This window comes from Cupressus sempervirens, chromosome 5 (genome assembly GCF_028749045.1).
Source record: "Cupressus sempervirens isolate cs-2001-9-10 chromosome 5, ASM2874904v1, whole genome shotgun sequence".
NCBI classification, from domain to species: domain Eukaryota; kingdom Viridiplantae; phylum Streptophyta; class Pinopsida; order Cupressales; family Cupressaceae; genus Cupressus; species Cupressus sempervirens.
In genome coordinates this window covers 263,067,184-263,088,304 of record NC_143122.1, presented here as the reverse complement: position 1 = coordinate 263,088,304, position 21,121 = coordinate 263,067,184, and the positions used below count along the sequence as shown (strand labels likewise).

The window sequence follows — 21,121 nt, the reverse complement described above, 5'->3', positions numbered from 1 at the left end:
GTGAGAGAGAAAAGCAAGTGGGTCTCTTTTCCACTTTCACAACCCTTTTGAGATTTTCCGAAACCTAGAGGCACATTGACTTAAAGGATAAAGTGAAAATAAAAGCAAGGGCAAAAAAACGGAAATCGCTTTCTCCTCGGCGGGTTTCCAACCCTACATCTATTGAAAAATCAACTCTGCAAGCATGTTGGGTACATAAATTGATCACAAGATACTTAAAAAAGGTAATGGAAACAAGTTAATCACATTTGGAAAGGTATTTTGAGCAAAATCTGGCTGAGCGGATATTTCCTTACGGAGTACTCCGTTCTTAATTCTCCGGAACTTGGTAAGAAATGAGAAAGTAAGTATGCAATTAAAAAAAGTTACCCTTAGGCCAACGGGAAAAGTGAAAAGACATGGAAAAATCCAGTAGAAACTCCCGCATTTACTAATCCAACAGATTCTTCTTTTAATTCACTCGTGTGGTGAGGATCTTGAAGATTAACGGGTGAATTGGGATTTCTATATAGAGAGAAACATAACAATTTTTCAAATTATCGCTTTTTATTAAATTGTTATGCTGTTAATTGTATAGCATTTTCAAAGCTCTTATACTTGCAAATTCTACTCTCTGCACTACTTTCAATTTTAAGGTTTCAATTCACTTCCATCTTAGATATAATGGCAACCAGATTCGTCAGGTTCGATGGGCTGAATGGAATCAAGTCTACATTGCATAATGTTACAGATACCTCGCTCTGTTTCTTTGATATGCAAGATTTTCAAAGGAGACTGAGGTCAGAACCAATTCACCCCATAACTGAGAAGCTCCGACGAAGCGAGCTAGTGGAGGCAGCTGGATTTCCGGTGGCGGTTCAAGCTACTGAGTTAATTGTCAAATGTATAAATCATTACAACCTTGACACCAAACAAATTTTGTTGCCCGACCATACAGTTTTAAATATTGATAGGAAAATTGTAGTAAATTGCCTCTAGGTTCCAAAGCAAGAAGAATTTTCCAAGTTGACAGTAGGACGCACCATGTACGAGTTCTCCTTGATGAAGATGGTGTGGAGAAAAGAAATTATGAGGTCTTGGTTCCAAAAGCCACGAGGAGCTAAGAGTAAAGTTCCTAAGACTCTATTTGGCACCGATCTCAAGCCCGAGATTGTAGACATTTTGGTTCTCTTACATCGATTGAAAGGTGAGGTAGAAGCACTCAATTTTGTTGAACAGTATTTCTTTTTGGTACAAATCATCTGTTCAGATACACATTATGTGGATTGGGCCTATGAGGTAAGTGAGCATTTGTCCAGAGCCCTCAGTGCCGCAAAGTTTTACAATACCTTCTACATATCTTCTTTCCTGATTTATATGTTAGCTTCTCTACAATTGTGGCCAGGTCTTCCCAGAGTAGAGAACTTCCCTGATGATGTGAAAAGTTATGAATTTTATCCATGCTTGCAATTATAGAACAGCTATGCAGAATATGTCAGAGTTAATGACTCATTTACAATGAGGATTTGTAGGGAACTCCAAGGATGCCCGGAGAGGAGGTTCACCCTGGAGGCAATGGCGGCCATTAGTCAGTTTGGTAGCTATTTTATTTAGTTCTCATCCTTTTCGTATTTACGTCATGCAGCTTTTGACGGATTTCCTTTGAAGCTGCCCAGATACCCAAGTGATTTGATTGTGCTAAAAGAGATCGTGAGGCAAGCGATCCAGGTGAACGTGTTGAGCGCAAGTTTGAAGAAGAAAGGGTATGAATTCCCTATGAAGATTGGAGCTTACAATTGTGAGTCTCGTTCTGATGCTAAAAATATGCTCAAGGCATTCAAGACTAGGTACAAGTTGGAAGAATATGAGGTTCTGAGACCTATGTTCGATCGAAATGGATACACAAGAGAAGTGTTACAAATTGGGAGTGTGATCAAGCATGTCACCACTATAGAAGATTATTGGGCAGATTGCAAGGATAAGTTAGAGAGGCAAGATCGTGCTTTCGCCAGGCTCACAGTGGAACAAGTAAAGACATATGGTATTGATCTAAACATTGAAGGATTGGAGGATGACGGTCAAAATATGTATAGCAATAGCTATTTGACTAAGTTAAGGGGGATTCCTATCAGTTTCGAGCCATTTGTGGATGTGGAAGAGAATCTTGATATCATGATGGCTAGAATCATCAAGAGAACGCGGAAATGGGTTGAGTGGACAACCAGGAAGAGTCAGAGTAAGGGTGCAGCCACTCAAGCTTCTCCAACAGCTGCAACACCTACTTCATCTCAGAGTGCTACAGCAAGTGTGACCATAGCTTCCACTCAAGGGCCAGCTCAACCTTCAAGAGGAGGTGATCAACCTCCGAACAAGAATGTCCCTATAGCTAAGACCTGTCATGATGGCTCCCTACCAGTCATAGGAACCCAGACTCGTACTAAAGAAAAGAAGATGGAAGAGCCAAAGGACAATGCCTCCACTCCAGTCACATCCCCTCATACTACTCCAATTTCATCTCCTCACACTACCCCAATTCCTTCTCCTCATACCACTCCAATTCCATCTCCTCATCATAGCCCCATTCCATCAGTGAGTGCTTCACTTCTAAGGCCAAGTGGTTCCCCTATACAGATAGTAGACTTAGGGGATGGAAAGAGTAGCAGCAGCGACTCTACTGAGTCAGATGAGGAGGTGAAAAAAACTTCAGAAGTGGAGAAGGGCTAAACTTCTTCTAGGTTCATCTCTAAAGACTCGAAAAATCCTCTCTCTTCAACTGTTGTAACAATAACTCCAGTTAAGAAAAAGATGTTCAATATTGAATCACTCGGAATGGCTTCCAAAGTGATAGGAATAGATTCCTGGTTGGAAGATACTTTGGAAAGGAAGAGAAAGAGAAAGGATGAAAGTGCTTCCACGAAAGATACGGTATCTCTCATAGTTCGTTTCAGGTCTGCATTGACAAAAGTTAAGAAGCAAAAGACTTTGTCAATACTTGGGCAAGATCCGGAAACAGGGCATTTGACAATGGAAATAGCCAAGCCAAACAAAGGAGGGAGAATCGAGGACATGACACCTGATGATTTCACTCTACATTCAATCGATCTTGGAGAAGCCAGACATGACACAAAAGTTGGCTTGTGGAGGTCAAGTAATGAAGTAATAGAAGGACAATTAGAAAATCTTAAGTTATCAAAGATCAAGATGAAAGTCGAGATAGAAGATTTGAACAAGTTCATCAGGCAACTAGTCACTCCGCTGGCAACTATCTCTGGTGTGTCTGTAACCCAAACTCCTACTGTAGCTGAAGTGCAGGCCCTCATTTCCCTGCTCCAAGAAGATAGGCATTATGGCCAGATTGGTAAAGAATGGATCAAGAAACTCAAATCGAAAGGAATCACAATCGTGGAGCAAATTGGTAATGTTATCTTAAGATTGGAAACAGAAAAAGATAACATTATATCAAATAGCAATACTCTGGTTGGAGAAAGGGTGAAATGTGAAGATTGCATCTCCCTCTTGAAGATGATCATCCAAATGAAGCCCAAAGAAGTGGTGGAAGCTAAAATCTTACCAAAGGGAGATGAGCCTCTATTCGAGTGGCTTCAAAGCATGCAGTTTAAAACTGAGATGATCCAGTCTATAAAGAAAGGGCTCAAAGAAACAGAGGAAAGGGTGAAGAAGACAGGACGGAGGATTTGAGCTTATGAGGGGATTACATACAGACTCTCAAACTAGTGGCCAAGGACAAGCACTTATCGAAGTCAATGTCATGAAGGAGAACTTTTCCAGATTTCTGGATAGTTTGTCAGATATAAACTTCCATAGTCAAGACAGGATCACTGAACTACAGGCACTCAGTAGATGTATACACATGGCCAAAGAGGAACTGCCAAATCAGTCCAATGTTGTGAAGGAATTGGCTAGGGAGCATTCTAAATGACTCTTAAGGTATACCAATATCCACGTACCTAGGCATGAAGAGCTAATTCCAATTATAGTTGTTGCTAAGGCATATAAAGCGAAAACAGAAAAGGGAAAGATGTCTAAATGATTTACATTATGCCCTCTTTTCATTTTCTTTTGTAATTTTTGTGATACGACAAACTGGCATCTTGCCATTTGTCATTTTCAAAAGATGAACCGATTAAGCTTCTATTGTAATGGTCATCTCGAAACTCTATATGTATGAAATTGAAAGATCAATGAAAGGTCGGCAAATTTTTGGCGTGAAGTACTTTTTGTTGCAGAGACAATTGAATGGCATTTTATGTCAATTATTTTCTGTTCCAGTTTGGATTAGTTTTAGTCTTATGTTTTTCTCTTTTGTTTGAGTCAAAACAAGGAAAGAACAGAGTTTCACTTCCCCTGTTTTGAAACAATGGATGAATGTGATAGGCATTGTTATCATTCATTCAAAGAGAAATCCTTTCAGCATTTCCAGTTTATTAGTCACAATTCAGATTCAAATTAGCTTAGTTCAGTATTAGTCATTAGTTGGATAAACTTTATGAATTCATAAGATGTGTGAATACATAAACCCGTTTTGGTACTTAGAAATGTTTGTTCGCCAGAGTTAGATTCTATTTAGGTCTAGCTTGGTTATACCTCTTTTGTTCTTAGGTCAAGAACATACCCCCGAATTAGTTTAGGAAGAAAACATAATTCACAGAAGATCTTGAATACGGAGCTGTATCTATCAATTCAGAGAAAAGCCTGTTTATCCGTAAGTGGCTTTTCAGCTGTTTGTAACCAGATATTGTTCCAAACTTGGGTATTAAACGGTCATAATTAAAAGAACAAAACTGTTTACCAACATATATGTATAGAATATTATAAATTATATATACAAACGAATACGTGTTGAATTTATTTATTATTATAAAGATTATAGTTCAAAATGAAAAACATTTAAATGATATGTTATTATTGTTTTATATATATATATATATATATATATATATATATAAGTATAATATGATTTTTATTTATTGAATAAGGTGTATATAGTTTATTATGATAATCAATATAGTTCCTTATGTGAAGAAAATTGGAACTTGGATAATATTGTGTCAGTTCATTGGGCTGACATCATGGAGATTAATAGAATTCCTATCATGGAGTATGTGAGACATTAAGGTCTCCATTTGACCACCATGACTAGGATCAAAAGACGATCTCTATATGTCAGAATATTCTAATGATGTCAACATAGGCATATGTGATTGGCCTTGGATAGAGGATGTCTCGTCTAAGAAGAATCTTAAAGGGATTGCTCCCGAGAAGACAACGAGGCAGCTATGGGCTAGGAAGCCCAATCTAGAAACGTCCTTAAGATTGGGGTTTAAGATAGCGGGTGGAATGGGTATAGTGAGATTTATTACTAGTATGATTCCAACAATTGTTTTGCAAGTATAACTTGTCCCTAACTAACCCTAATAGTGGGGACATTACATAAATCTTCTTTCTTAGTTTAATTTAGTCAAGGTGGTTGAGTTTCTCCCACCTTTTTCTCCTTTCTCTCACTCCTTTATCCTATATAATTATCCTCTATAAAGGAGTGCCCCTTCATTGTAAAATTGATCTTTTGTTATGCAAGAGAGCTCTACCAAACTTGTGCAGCCTAACTTTAATTGTGTAGTACCAATTTGGAAGAAAAGTGAATACAAAGAAACGATCGAAGTCGAAACTTTGATTGGGAGCAATTGTGATAGAACAAATTAGAAGCTTTGACTATGATTTGTGTCTATTGTCTTTGATTCATTTTACTATTATATGTTTATTGGAGCAAGTGATTAAAATAAACAATTGGAGTTGAAGCTTTGACTGGGAGCAATCGTGGTAATATAAAATTAGAATCTTTAACTGTAGGTTATATTATTGTTTGATATTCACGAACTTTGTTAGATTTAAGTTACTTTCATGTCTTTGAGCTGAAATAACTTATAGGATTTTCACATCGAAGACATCTACTTCTAGAAGACTTTGTGCCCTGATGGTAGAGATCTACTCTTTGAAGTGTAGAAACACTGGACTTAAATCCAAGCCGGTACGCTTTCAATCAGCCTTTGAGTGGGTGTTTGGTATCGGTATCATTGTTTCCAATTCCTAGGTATAAGTGTAGTTTAGAGCTTCTTAGTTGCCCATTACCCGCTCTGCGAGTAAGTGGATTGTTTCCTAAATCAAGAGGAAAGAATATTAGTAACACAACTCAAAATACCTCTAACTTCTCGCTTACCTTGACCTGATCCAAGAAACAGTCAGAAGGGGGGGCCTTCCCTTCAAGGTAGGAGATACATTGTCTCGTATGTTGTGGCTGGTCATCCTATTTTGTGACTGAATTTGAACAAACTATTGGTTGCAAAGTGTCTACCCAACACCACCAATCTCATGGCCTAAGTTTAAAAGCTTTGCATTTGATCAATAGGAGAGCAAGGAGGCAAGAACCAAAGAATATCATATATGAGTTTATTGACGACTCCAACTGTTTTTTGTTTTTTTCGGATTATAATTTCCACCAAATCGTTTTATTTACATTATTTAAATAGTTAAATTGTGTTAGAAAATCTAGGACATAGTTTGTGATATCGCATGCTGTAACTTGCTAATATTAGTTTTATTTGGTTCAAAAGACTAGCTACAAGAGTGGCTTATGGAAGGGAAAGAAATCCAACCTTGTTGGATACCATCCCATTAGGCTTAGTCTTGACTCAACCTAAAAACTGGTTGGCAAGACGAATTCTCCCTATAGAATGTTCCATACCTTTGTTTCTTCGCTCTAAGAGGCCCTTTTCATCTTTTGTGATGGGAATGTCCTTAAAAGATTTATTGTGGACACAATCGTGTCAATAATCACGAGTGTTTTGTTGATGATTTCCATTTGTTACCAACTACCTAATCTATGGAAGCAAATGGTAGGACAAACACTTGCTAATTTCTTGTGTTCATGAGAATTCTCGTACCTTTAAGGATAGATTTTTATAGTCGATGGGCTAATCCATTTTTTCCTCCCTTTTTGAGATCAATATTAATAAAAATCCAACATAACCATACACAATAGGATCTATAGTTTACTTTGATATTGTGACATACTTCTGTGAGGATCCTCTCTTTGGGCTAATGCATTTTTTCCTCCATTTTTGAGGTCAATACTAATAAAATCCCAACATAACTGAACACAATAGGATTATTAGTAAATTTTGACATCCTGACATACTTCCCTATGGATCCTTCTCTTACCTTAACAGAGGTTTCTTGACAATACTTATTGAGCAACAAGAATATCCTAAATTATGCAAGGACAATGCTTACGAGATCCTTTGAACAATTGATAGCTAGAGAGTTGATTCACTAAAAAAAACCTAAACCAAGGACCTCCCTAGCAGTTCTCATACTTCCCATGTTTGGGTGAGAAAAAAGCATACAGAATATATTGGAAATCATCAACATATTTAAGATCTTGAAGCCTATCAATTCTCCTGAAGTCAATAACACAAAAGTTCCTAGGACACCTATGAACAAGTAGACCAAGACCACCTCCTAATGAGCTCATCATTCATTTTGTATTTCCTCCATAGAAAAATTAGGTTCGGTGGGTTTCCATTTGTATATTGTGGCCTCTCTCCTTCCTATGCTTCCTTACAGTATGTTGGCCACTGTGGAGAATCAAATCAGTAATTTAGATTGTTCCTTGCATATTTCTTTTGACTCATTTGAGATGGATGTTTTCAAACTAGGAATTGTACTTATTGGGAGGCTGCCTAATGATCAAGCCAATGCCTCCTTGGAGGGAGAAGGGATTAAGTACATTAAGTCTACAAAAAATGAGGAAACAACCACAGCAAGGTCTAACAGATGGAAAATGTGGGTGGAACGTGGATGCATGAACAGTAAAGGTGGGGGAGTCTTTTGCATTGGAAGAAAAAGAATGCTTCCTACGAAAGAAAAGATTTCGAGACGAGACAAGACGATCCCTTTTCTGTAAAAAGAAAAATAGCCTTGCATATACATGATTTGAGTTTTAGCGAGACAAAAAACTTGGGGTGCCCACATTAATTCCTCTATTCAAGCAAAAAACAAATTAAAATAAACCAACAAAAAGACCATTATAATCTTGATCTATAGAAATTACAGATAAGCAAAAGTGGAACACAATTTACACATTTACAATGATCAGATATGGATAATACAATTCAATTACCTTTCCAACATCATTTCGACCTAGATCCACCAGCATGATGTGTTCAGCACATTCCTTTTCATCATTTAACAATTCCTTTTCCAGCATCTCATCCTCCACCTCTGTCTTGCCTCTTCTTCTTGTACCAGCAAGAGGACGATTGATTACTTTACCCTGTCAAAGAATAATAGTTACCTGTCAGTAAAAGCCTACAAAGAAATAAAATCTGCATTTGCATGATCATGTTAACCAAACTTATTCCAATAGTTTTTCCACTCCGACTCGAAAACCAGAACATCTTTTGAAGTCAATTAGGAAGCTTGTATATTTGCAAAATACACACAAATTTGAAACATTAATATGTTTAAGCAGAAACCCTCATAAACTACGACGAATGGTGATTTAATCCTTAAAAAGAATAGACCAACTGAACAACTGAAAGGCATATCTACTCTACACACAAAATGATTTTCAAACCAAAATTGGCAACAAGCAAAGTGCTTCCTTGTTCCACTGAAACAATATGAAAACACTGAAAAAGTTTACAGAATCAAACATAAGCGAAGAAATTCATTTTCTAGTTATAATACCACAAAAAATAACATCTAAGGGATTTCAGAATCAATGAAGGGAAAAGTTAAAATAAGAGTTTATGAGCTATTCTGCAATCACTATAACAAAACCAAAGGAGTTTCTAATTAAAATTAATCTTATTAAAAACATGATTGAAACAGATGACTGATTTAAGGATAAAATATCTAATAAATAAGAATTTTTGAAAGAGTTCATAAAAACAAACTTCTAACAAATACTGTGCATTGATAAATCAGAAAATGGCTGAGGAGATATAATGTCAATCAAAATATACTTTTCAGATGTGGTAATTTTGAAAGAATGTTAATACTACGATATTTTCTGGAATCAATTGTGGGAAAGAAATTAATAGTCAACGTTTCTAATCACACTCTGTGATCCATCATCAGGATGCAAGATTTCTAATCCTTATGATCTCCCGCATCTAGATGAGGAATCACAAAGTGTAATCTGAAACATTGATGATAAAAGAAACTGACACAATTGAATCTGGAAACTATTGTAGCATTTGCATGGATTGTGGGAATCTAATAGCTTAGAATGTTAATAAGCAAAATATGGTCTCGCATATAAACTATTAATAAAGTAGAACACAATGTCACACAGCCTCCTTAATATTGTCCACGACCTCATCATAGCACCTTGACCAAAGGCCATGTCATCCAAAAATCTGTAATTGACAAATTTATATAAACAGACAACTAAAAACAAAAACAGCAAATTTCAAATAAAAAAATCATTACCTTGTATGACACCTTGAGCATCTCTACGTGCTCACCGTGAATGCATCATCATTGAGGGTCCTCAAAACCTTATCCCTTTCCATTCTCATGCAATATTAGGACTCCAACAAACATTTGCATGACAGAAGCTAGAACCCTTGTAATGATTTGTAGCGCAATAAAGCTTGTGGTGAATCATATAATCCCTTATCTGTAATGTACTCTGTCAGGATTTCTTTAATTTTACTACTCCTGTACTATCTAATCCTCAAACTCGAACACTAAAGTTGATTGGTGGCTTATACTTACTTCCTTTGATGTTTATGAATAATTACCTCATTTCTATTATATAAATATGACGCATCATTTAATGGAGATGGAAGGTTTGTTCCCATGATATGAATATACTTATATAATTTTTTTATATGTTGCAAGGTGTTTTATAAATGGAACATTGATTGCTGCAAGCTGAATTGATGTATTAGGTAAGATTATGAGAATATATTCTTTAATGGGAGTTTCCTCTATGTGCTATAACCTCGTTGATTATTTAATGATCTTCCCATTTATTTCCTCTTTCTGAATATAGAAAGCGGATTTATTCTTACACAGGGAGAAAATCAATTAGAGGATTAACCTTGAACGACCTAATTCACTCCAAATATTGCCTCCTTGTTTTCAAAATGATGAAATTTTATTTCAATAAAAGGTTTCAGTTCTTTCATTTTATGCCTGTCACTTCATAAGCTTAATGCAACTTCTCTTCTTGTTTTGCAAGCTCAACTTTGAAGGAGGAGAATCTAAAAGGGTGAGAGGATGATAGAGAGGATAAGCTCAAGATTTCAAGCAAAGGGATGCTTTAGGACTTCAAATGAAAAGAAGTTCCAAGTCAAGATCATCAGAGAACAAATTCAAAGTGAAGATTCAAGATCGAGATCAGGAATGAGGATATGAAAGAGAATCAAAGAAAATCTCCGTCAACTTGAATTTCCCCCTGAAATCCAAAATTTGCTTTAAAATTATCCAAGCTACATTAAGGCTTCAGCACTTCAAGAAGTTTAGGTATCAAGTTTGCAAGTACAAGCAAGCTCAAACCATGGCAATGAGAAAATTTCCAAAAAAGATGGAGGAAATTTGAGAAGCTTGAGCAATTTAGGAATATAACATCACATTTAAACTTGATAATGTTGACCATCAAGAGATATTTTCTCATCAAAAGAATGATCAAGTCTATGAGATAGATGCTGAAGTGGCACCTAGTTGTCTTCTACCAATCAAGAAATACCAAGTTCCACTTGTTTCAATCACACCATGCCAAGTGTACAATTTTCTCATTGGCTTTCAAAAGCAATGTGATTTTCTTATAGGCCCACAGGTTGGTGCCTTAATGTAATTGGTTGATAGGGTGGAAACCCTAATTAGGGTTTGTGGGGATCAATCTTAGCCCTTGATCTAGAAGCGAACTTGGCCTTCATTATAATTGAACAACAATAGAAGGCCAAGGCCTTTTCATTTGTAAAGGGTAGATGGTAGATTCTTTAGAAGAGGAAATTAGATTAGAGAGCTAGAAGTAGAAGTAGGTTAGCTAATGAAGAAACTTGTCGAAATTGTTGCCATAATGCTATTGAAGTGATTGATGAATCATCGTTGGTCTTTGTGGTGCATTACTTAATGTTGCTTTGAAGTGCTACATGGTTTCATCAATGCCTCGCTTAGATTAAAATCCATTTCAAGTTAATTAGAAGTAAGATGGATGGGAGATATTGTTGAATAGTGATTAATAATGAAGCTAGTGGTTGTACCTCTTGTTACTTATAGAGTGGAAGTAAAGGTGTAAGATTAATTTGGTCCTAAATTGCAAGTGTTTAACTTCTATTGGAGATGTTCTTTTAGATAGCACCTTCATAGGGTATTTGAATGAACATTGACATGTGAAAATTAATCCTACATCCATACAAGATGGCACCCTCCTATGTCTGGTTGGTTTGGTGAAGCAAGGAATTGTTCGAGGTTCATCTCATCATCAGCATTGTCTCGCATCTCTAGAGTTAGATTATATTTGGTTGAAAGACATTGAAGAGGTTAAAGCAAAGTTGATATCCATTGCATGAATAGTGTAAGTCCCCTTAGTGCTCCCAATACATCATTTTAAAGAGTGATTATCCACGATAGAAGGAACCTTGAAGTCATTTCATGATCTTACTTTGCAAGCTTAGCATGAGAAGGGACCTTATTCAAGAAAGGATTGAGAATTTACTGTTTCACTTTGAAACTCTGAGTAATTGATTTTGTATGTTGCAGTGGAACAAAGCTCACAGCAATAGGACCAAGCAGCTCTCCTTTACTACAATTTTCAGAATAGATCATTATGTATGTTTGCTCAGCTTTATTTTCCCTCAACTTCTACTAAAGAGGAATTGCTCGTCCTCCTATTGTGAACATTTTAGCATACAAATAACATAGGGACAAATTTAAAATTAAGCAACAAGACTAAGAAGCATTCTATTTCACTCATTAGCAATATCTTTGATCACTGCCTATGATGTCATTTAGAAGTCTACCCAGCAGTCGAGGATAAATGAGTACAATATTTTTGTTTGTGTTCCTCGTGCAATATGGGAATTTGGGTGCCTTGCACCAGGATAACAGATACTACATAGGCTGACAGATTCTTATCAAGCATATTAAGAGACAATGTCAGAAGCAACTCACTCTCCTAAATCACAATTCACATCCATAAATCACTTCTGTCAATTATTGTGAAATTTTTCCAGGTTGAGGTTCCATTTGCAACCATTTTATTTGCAAACTAATTCCCAAACTAAGGTTGCTATCCCACATCACTAAGTAGCTCTTGTGCTATTTACATTGTTAGTAAGTTTCCAAAAAAAAAATGTTTTAAATGTTAGACAGTATGACAAATGATATGGCAGTAAAACAAAAATTATACTGTAATATACCACCCCAAAATTTTAATTTTGTTGTTTGCAGAGATTGTGAGCCAATATTTAAATCCAAGTATTTGTTTACTAAATTCTCAGCATTGCTGACTGATATAAAATCCCTAATATAAAATAACATATACAGAAATTTAGTCTCTGGAAAACTAACAAGCAAAAATATATCATAATGCTTCACCTTAATTTGTTTAAATAACATACATTCCAAGCAACAATCCTTATACTCCCATATTACTATTAGCAGTACAGCATTCCTCAAATGATAAGACGTCTTCATTATTGATATGGTAGCTCCTTTAAATCTTTATTTTCTCCTTTAAGTCTTTATTTCCTCTATGCTGTACGACCAGCTTGGTAAATCTGTGCTATGGACTAAGGAAAGCTTCAAACTTGTGATTTGAACTCCCTTCTTGCTATTACAAATGGTGTCACTCCTCCTTGGGTTTTACCATACTACAGTTAGGGTATTTCTCAGCAATTATTACTATATATTATTTGCAATTCATTTCCATATTCACTCAAACACTGCACAATAATAACTAATCTTCCTTCTTTGCAAAGATAAAACTGATTCTCAATTTTATAATGTGCTGGCAAATCTCAATAAATCTAACCTGGCAACTGTAAATGAAATCCTTCTTACTCCCATTAAGCACAATTGTGATCCTGGAGGAATCCACCATGAATTTGGCAAAGAAGAATCCTTTTGTCACTGAAGACAATGTCATGTCCCCTTTCCAAGAACAGTGATTTCCATTGCGCAATTAGACCATTTTGCCTTGGTCCTGAGGGCTACCCAAGTTTTCTCTGGGATCATTTTAGTTTTTTGCCCTGGCAGTTTTAATTGTTAGCTAATCGGGGTTGATTCACTGGGGTTTCCAAACACTTACTATTTTTAGTGAGTCAGTAAGCTCAGCATTCTTTGCATTTCAGGGTTGGACCTTTCCAACAAGCTATCACACATGCATATCGTGTCCATCTCACTAGAAATTTTAATGTCTGAAGATTTAACTGATTTTATTATGAAGTGACTTTATAACTTGAGTTCATACCGCTAATGTCACTTTGTTATCTATAAGCACTTTATTTCCTTGTTTGCGCTTAAGAATGGAAGAGGGAAGCTAATTTACAGCATACTTAGATAATTATTTGGGATTCCAGTTTTCTCTGTTGGAGTGTTTCGAAAATTTCATCTTTGAACCAGTTTGAGGACGGAAACCCTAGAGTTCAGAGGCAGTGGACAGAAACCTATTGTCCAGCTGGAGATAGTATCTCATAATTCATTTGTGCTTAAACCTTTATTTTCTTGTTACCAATCTGACTGTCATTTGTGTGTTTAAGATTGGATCTTGATATTGTTCTGCTATGGATTAATGAAATATTCATTTCTGAAAATATACATTCATCTGGACATTTTCTGGAGTTTGTTGGCTAAATCTGAAATACACCGAATAGAATTAGTTGTTTAAAATTTTTTACTCTTTCTATGAGATTTTGGTCAATGGATAGTTAGGGATATTACAGCAAAATACCCGTACAGATTTCATCCTAAGGTTAAAAGTTGAACTTGGCCATAATTTTTTGAATGAGAGATAAAATGTTGAGGATGTAAAAATGAGTTCCTTTGTTCCTCTTTTATAACTTCCAACAGAACTTTCAAAAAGTTATATTTTAAATAGAATAATAATTGTTTTGGCCAAATAAAGTGACTATAATATTTTTGTTATTTTGACTTTAGACACTTTATAAAAGTTAATTATATGAAAGTCACCCACAACCTTAAGGCAGCTCATAATAATAATTTTTCACAACTAGAATATTAGCCTATGGAAATAAAACAGGCTAATGAAACTTCCTTGAATGCCTATGTCAAAGAAGAGAGTATTGTATGTAGTCTCAATGTTTGGTAGTATTACAAAGGCCCACATGCAACATGAAAAATTCAAGAGATATCATCTTTGTTGAGTTTATTCCCCTTGATTATCACAATGTGCATAATTTAATACTCCTATTATCCAAGTTATTGATGTGCACAAGGATGGAAAATCAATTGCTAACTCGGAGGGGCTCTATCTATTGTAATTGTATGTTTAAGGATCTTTTGAAATATAGCGATGTTGTATAAGGAGATCCTATATCAGTTTACACTTCAATGGAGAAAGCTTTCGTATTGACTCAACTTTCCTAGATGTTCATAGACCTACATATGAATTGAATCTAACATACAAAACTCGTAATTCAAGGGGACTATGTCCTCCCAAGTGAGCAATAAATTTCATAGTGACATGGAGACGCATCCCCCCCTTTTTGCCCCACATCCCGAAGACTTGGATGCACCAGGGACTTGGAGACTCTGTCCCCCCATCTGCAACGGCAATACCAGATTCCGCCACCTCCGCCGAGGATGAGGGACATTCCGATGTTGACTACTTGTTGATTCGCCTATTTATGTTCAATGTTCAATGTTCCAATTCCATCCAATGTTCAAGTATTTACTCTTTTACATCTTTACATCTTATATTGCAATACATCTTTTGATAACTAGCAATTTAATGTACCATATGTATATATACACACACCCCCTCCTATCCCCCCCCCACCGTCCCCCCGCCATCCCCCCACCATCCCCAAATTAAGGCACCTCTGTCCACCCATTCTGGAAACTTGTCCCCCCATTCTGCCATCCCCTAGGGTGGTGTAACTATGGCAATAATTATCTCTGAAGAGGCATATGTAGATAAAAGGACATGAATATGCCAGGGAGGATGTTACATCCCAAATTTTGCCCTAATTTTTAATCTGATCATAACTATTGGTTTAACGAATTATTTCTTTTCCTAATCATGTGAAGCAAGTTAGTTATTTATAAACGTTGTATTAACTGTTAACAAATTATTTCTTTTCCTAATCATGTGAAACGAGTTAGTTATTTATAAATGTTGTATTAACTATTAACGAATTATTTCTTTTCCTGATTATGTGAAATGAGTTAGTTACTTATATACATTGATGAAATGACCAGTATCCTATAGGCTATAACAGTTATTAGATGATTAGCAGTTGTTTGATTTGAATTAATGATCAATATATTTTGTTTTGAATCTACTACAGAATTAATGTTTTACATGGGTGATTGCAGGGGAAGATTGAAGAGAGGGGAAGCATTGCTAAACGGGATCATCGGAATGGGATGTTTGTTTGGTTCAGTCATCAGGATCGACAAGTATGACCTAAAACTTCCTTGGAAAGGATACGAAGACTTATCCACAGGTTACATTATGGGACCGCATGAGCTATTAAGGAAGCAATATAATAAAAACATAAAATAATCTAAATTAAAATATAATGCATACCTTTAGAGATTGATTATTAATTTTTTTTTATCTTATCATTATAATAAACACTTACATACGAACACATAAATATAAAAATGAAATGGCACCAATAAATTATAATAATATGATCTAATGATGTCACCTCATCAATATACTTATGTGAACCTACATAAGAACGTATTACAATAATAAAATAAAGTTTATAACTCTTCGACTTCTCCTTATTTCTTTTCCCTATTTATTTCTCTTCTTTTCAAATCGAATTAATGTTTAAATTCAAATGGTCAGCTTGGAAACCGATAGAAGCCGAGGAGTCTCAGCTAAGTCTTTAAGAGAGTCGTGAGTCGACCAAGCAATTTATTCCCTCCTCGTCTGATACGTTTCTCCTCTAAGCCGTATTAATCTTTCTAAGACGTGAAACTCATTCCCAGCCAAACTATTTAAGTTCTATTTGCTTAGTCGTTAATACACAAATCCATTCCTTATTCCGTCAAGAGACCAAGTTAGCGCTTAAAAGAATTGCCCTACAGGAGCACCGGCCAAGGACGGGAAGAGCCACATCCCGACTGACATCAGGCCAAACACAGGTCATGATTTATTTGCTTTGCATTCCCAATTTATTCCTTCTTTCATGAATACAAGACCAACTGCAGTAGGCTTTTACAATGCTAGGTGTATGAACTGTAAACATATGTAATTGATTTCTGCTTTACTTACTAGAGTAAAGGTCTGACTGCAACCTTTCATATATTAATAGGACTATGAATGAAACATTTCATGTAATTGAATATCACAAGTCTACCTTCATTAGGTAGCAAACCAAATGCATCCAACATTCTTATACCTTGCTGATGGTCTTATGCAAATTCTTTGAATCATTGAGATCTTTTGGTTTTATCTTTGTAAATTTGTAACATCTTTATGAAATCGAATTGTAGCTGTAATGAGTATTGAAATCAATAACAATAAACATGCTATCATAATCTTCAAAACAATGAATAGAATACTCATGGATTCAGAACACCAAGGAATTCATCAACAAGAAGCCATGAAATGGTGAAGAGGTGTATCAATAAAATCAGAATGTTCATAATCTTACGAACACCGAGGAATTCATCGGCAAAGAAGCCATGGAATGGTGAAGAGGTGTATATAATAACAGGATGATCATAATCTTTCAGACACCTAGGATTCACTTGGGCATAGACGCCACAGAACGGTGAAGAGATGGAAATAACCTACAAGAATCAATAATGAAACTAGATTTGAATAATTAATAATTAATAGCTCATGCATGTCCCGATAATGGAATCTGTTGTCAAGTCGAGTGGTGGAGATCGGGTTCATGAACCCAACTGAAATCCTTGGCCAAGGTAGTTTTAGGCATATGTTGCAATCTTTAGATCACTTGTTTGTCCGCAGACATCAGTTATATAGGTATAATTGATTGGGCACTTAAACCACCCAGTAGCTCGGATGGCTGGACTGAAGAGCATCCCAAGCCCGATCTCGAGGTAGGGAGGGCCGTTCTAATAAGTTAGGATGTGTGGGGATAAGTATGGTCCGAGGTTGGGAGGTTAAGCCTATGTCAATGCTTCTCCTCTCACTAATGCCAAAGCTTGAACAACAAGATAAAGGGATTCTTCCATTATTATTGTATGTTTCTTTTACACTTTTACTTTTAACCCTTAGAAGAATGACTAGACAGTTTAGTTTTCTAGAGAGTAAATATTGACATTTACGTTGAATAAGTATTTCAGTTGATATAATTCAGTTAAGAAGATTAGTCGTTACTTTATTTTCAATTGAATATGTTATCAATTAGAAATGGTTAAATTGCTAGCAATGTTTATATATATTTCCTTTGATCTCGTTATATCAACTGAACATGAAATACATTTAGATTAGAAACAGTTACTTTTGTCATAGTTATAATCAATTAGTAGAAGTCATTGTCATGTGAAATGGAATCAATTCCTTATTAAATCAGATTATTAGGAGTTTTAAATTGGCTATGAAAATTCATTTGCTACAGAGGAACCCAAATAAGGAACTATAGGCCCACTATTCAATCATCAATGAAGTGTTAAATGTATATGTAAAAGGAAAAGAAAAATATGTATGGGAGAAAGCACAGAAGATAATAGATGTCAATTTTTTTAGAATTGACAATTAATGGGTGCTATCATCATGGAGGATATAAAGGCCTTTCTTCCTCAGAGAGGTTTTCCTTGTAAATAATACGTTCCTTTGGACCATCAAATTGTGTTTTAGGAGTGTTGTTAAGAATGTAGAACTTATTTTGTCGGGTCTGTTTCAGCAACAAACATTGCACAATATCATTGGTTTATGTCTAACATGCATGTAGCAATGCCTAAATTGAAATTTGTAAATATTGGCAATAAAACCTTAATGGTTTGGCCTAACTCTATGATACTTCTTAGCAGATATGTAAATGAAGTCATGTGCCTCCCACCTTCTCACGCATCAAAATCGTTCTTTTATTGATTCATTCATTCACTTTTGGGGAATTCTATCATCAAGGAGGATATAAAGGCTTCTCTTCTTTAGAAACTGTAATATCCCCTCTAATAGCAAAATGTGATAAAATTCGATTTCCCTATTTAATAATTTACTTGAACTAATTTTTACTAAGCAATAAATAAATAGTTGAATGAGCAACATTAAACAACTAAATTAATATTAATTAAGTGAACATGATAATAACTAACCCATAAAATTATATAACTAATCAATATATAGAGAATTGTCCATATTAATCATCATTAGAAATAAATAATATATAATATCCAATAACAAATCTGTAGTATGAAATCATGAACCATGTCATCCTTTAATAGGCACGACTCTTGGCTGGTTAGGATATATATATAAGTTGTGCCCGAGGATAGAGGAAGGGAACGAGGGAACAAAGAAAACATAGAACGTAATAATCTCAGCACCAAATAAATAAGAATGAACTGTCGTCGGTAGAAATTGTGTAGACGACAGGTTCATGTCGTTGGTAAAGATTTTGTAGCCGACGAATAGAATAGTATTGTTATGTAACCGACGGATCCCTTCGGGAAGGTTCGGCAGGAAGTATTTATACCCCATCTGGGATCATTGTAAATCATCTAATCATTTGTATGTAATCTCTTGGCATATGCGAATAATACAAGGAGATCTGTTGTTCTTGTTCATTGTCTGTGTGCGTTAATCTATTTGCCCCATGCGGTAAACATTATGTCCGTCGGATACTTCAAAGCATTCCTGGATGATTGGTCTGTATTTAGCACCGAGGAAAAACATCTAGCAGCATTGGGAGAATGTATGAAGAGATGTCGATGAGCACGACTAACCTTGAATCCGAAGAAATGCAAATTCATGATTGCGCAAGGAAGACTGCTCGGGCATATAGTCTGTAAGGAGGGCTTGACGACAGATTCGGACAAAGTCAGAGTCATATTGGAAATGTAGTTGTCCACCAATGTAACAGAGGTAAAATCTTTCCTGGGACATAGGCTATTCCAGAAGGTTCTTCAAAAATTTTGCCAAAGTGTCATACTCGTTAGAAAGGTTAACATGCAAAGGAGAATCATTCAGATGGGAGAAAGAACAAGATAATGCATTTGAAGGGCTGAAGGTACGACTGGCTACGGCACCCATCTTGGCATACCCGAATTGGGATAAGGAATTCCATGTTCATGTCGACACATCCAACTATGCGATCGGAGCAACCTTGGCGCAAACAGGTAGCCACGGATTGGATCACCTGATATACTTTGCCAGCCAACTGTTATCAAAAGCAGAACAGAACTACAACACAATAGAACAGGAAGCATTGGGCATGGTTTACGTAGTACAGAAGTTCTGACACTACTTGCTGGCGACACCGTTTGTATTCTATGTGGACCATCAAGCTTTATTCTATCTAGTAAATAAACCGGTCATCCAAGGAAGAATCAGTCGGTGGCTACTTTTGCTACAAGAATCCACCTTCAAAATCATTGTACGGGCCAAGAAGAAGCATGTCGGTGCAGACCATCTGTCGCGGATTAAAACCGGTGAACCAGCAGATGGAGGCGTGAATGATGATTTCCCTGATGCACAGCTATTCCAAATTGCAGTACTACCAAATTGGTATACCAATATTGGGGAATACCTGTCCATGAGGCAGCCACTGAGGGAGATGCTAGAGAATGAAAGACGGAAATCAGTATTAAGGAGCCGTACATTTCAATTGATTAATGGATTGCTGTATAAAATGGGGCCGGATCACATCCTCAGACGGTGTGTGTTGGAGGAGGAAATACCAAAAGTATTGAAGGAAGCACATGATGGACCAGCAGATGGACATCTGGGGCCCGACACCATGGCAAGGAAGATACTACTAGCAGGACTGTGGTGGCCAACAGTGTACAACAATGCACAGGAATGGGTCGTCGGTTGTGACACTTGCCAATGTGCCAGGAAGCCGCTGAAGAGAGACTTTATGCCGCTTAACCACTCCCACGTGCAGGAACTCTGCAAACGATGGGGATTGGATTTCATCGGACCTCTGAAGTTGAGCAAGACTAGAAGGTGCCGATACATTGTTGTCGCAATGGAGTACCTGACCAAGTGGGTGAAGGCACGCGCATTGCCAGATAACTCAGTTGTAAGCACAGCCAGATTCATTTGAGCAAATTATTACTAGGTACGTGATTCCATTGCAATTAACAAGTGATAGGGGTGGACACTTTGTTAACCATGTCATCCGACTGCTCACCACTGAATTCAAGATCTACCAATCATTATCAAGCCCATACTACCCGACAGCTAATGAACAGGCTGAGGCTACAAACAAGGTCCCGATATCAATTATCTACAAGTCATGTGCAGTCGAAGGTGAAGATTGGGAGGAAAAACTACCCTCTGCTCTGTAGGCATACCGCACGGCGTACAAGGTGACAATGGGGCACACACTGTTCCAACTGATGTTCGGGCAGGAAGCAGTGGTACCAGCAGAGTTCATGATACAAAGCCTAAGGATTGCGCTGGAAAATAAGTTGGGGGACATGGAAAGCCTGAGGGAGCGGTTGCATAATCTGAATAAGCTCGAAGAGAAGCGGCTACAGGCACAATGGGCCACAGAGGTGACACAGAACTGACGTAAGACGTGGCATGCTAAGCATCTGAAACTCAACAAGTTTCAGCCAGGGCAGTTGGTGCTTAAGTATGATGGACGAAATTGAAATCAGGCCAGGAAATTTTAAGGTGAGATGGGTCGAGCCATTCCAGATCCGAAAGGTAGGTGACAATAGAGCAATAAAATTGTGGACTTTGGATGGACAAGAAGTGCCTCAAGCAGTG

At 36.6% G+C, this 21,121-nt stretch overlaps 1 protein-coding gene across 5 annotated transcripts in view; it reads right to left on the bottom strand.

Moving 5' to 3' along the window:
- Positions 1–21,121, bottom strand: part of LOC149555557 (anthranilate synthase alpha subunit 1, chloroplastic-like) — a 165,264-nt gene that overhangs the window by 78,969 nt on the left and 65,174 nt on the right. For all 5 annotated transcript variants that reach the window (XM_089829672.1, XM_089829671.1, XM_089829669.1 and 2 more), the window contains one exon: positions 8,177–8,329. In XM_089829672.1, the coding sequence (XP_089685798.1) occupies positions 8,177–8,329 (153 nt within the window). The remainder of the gene's footprint in view (positions 1–8,176; positions 8,330–21,121) is intronic.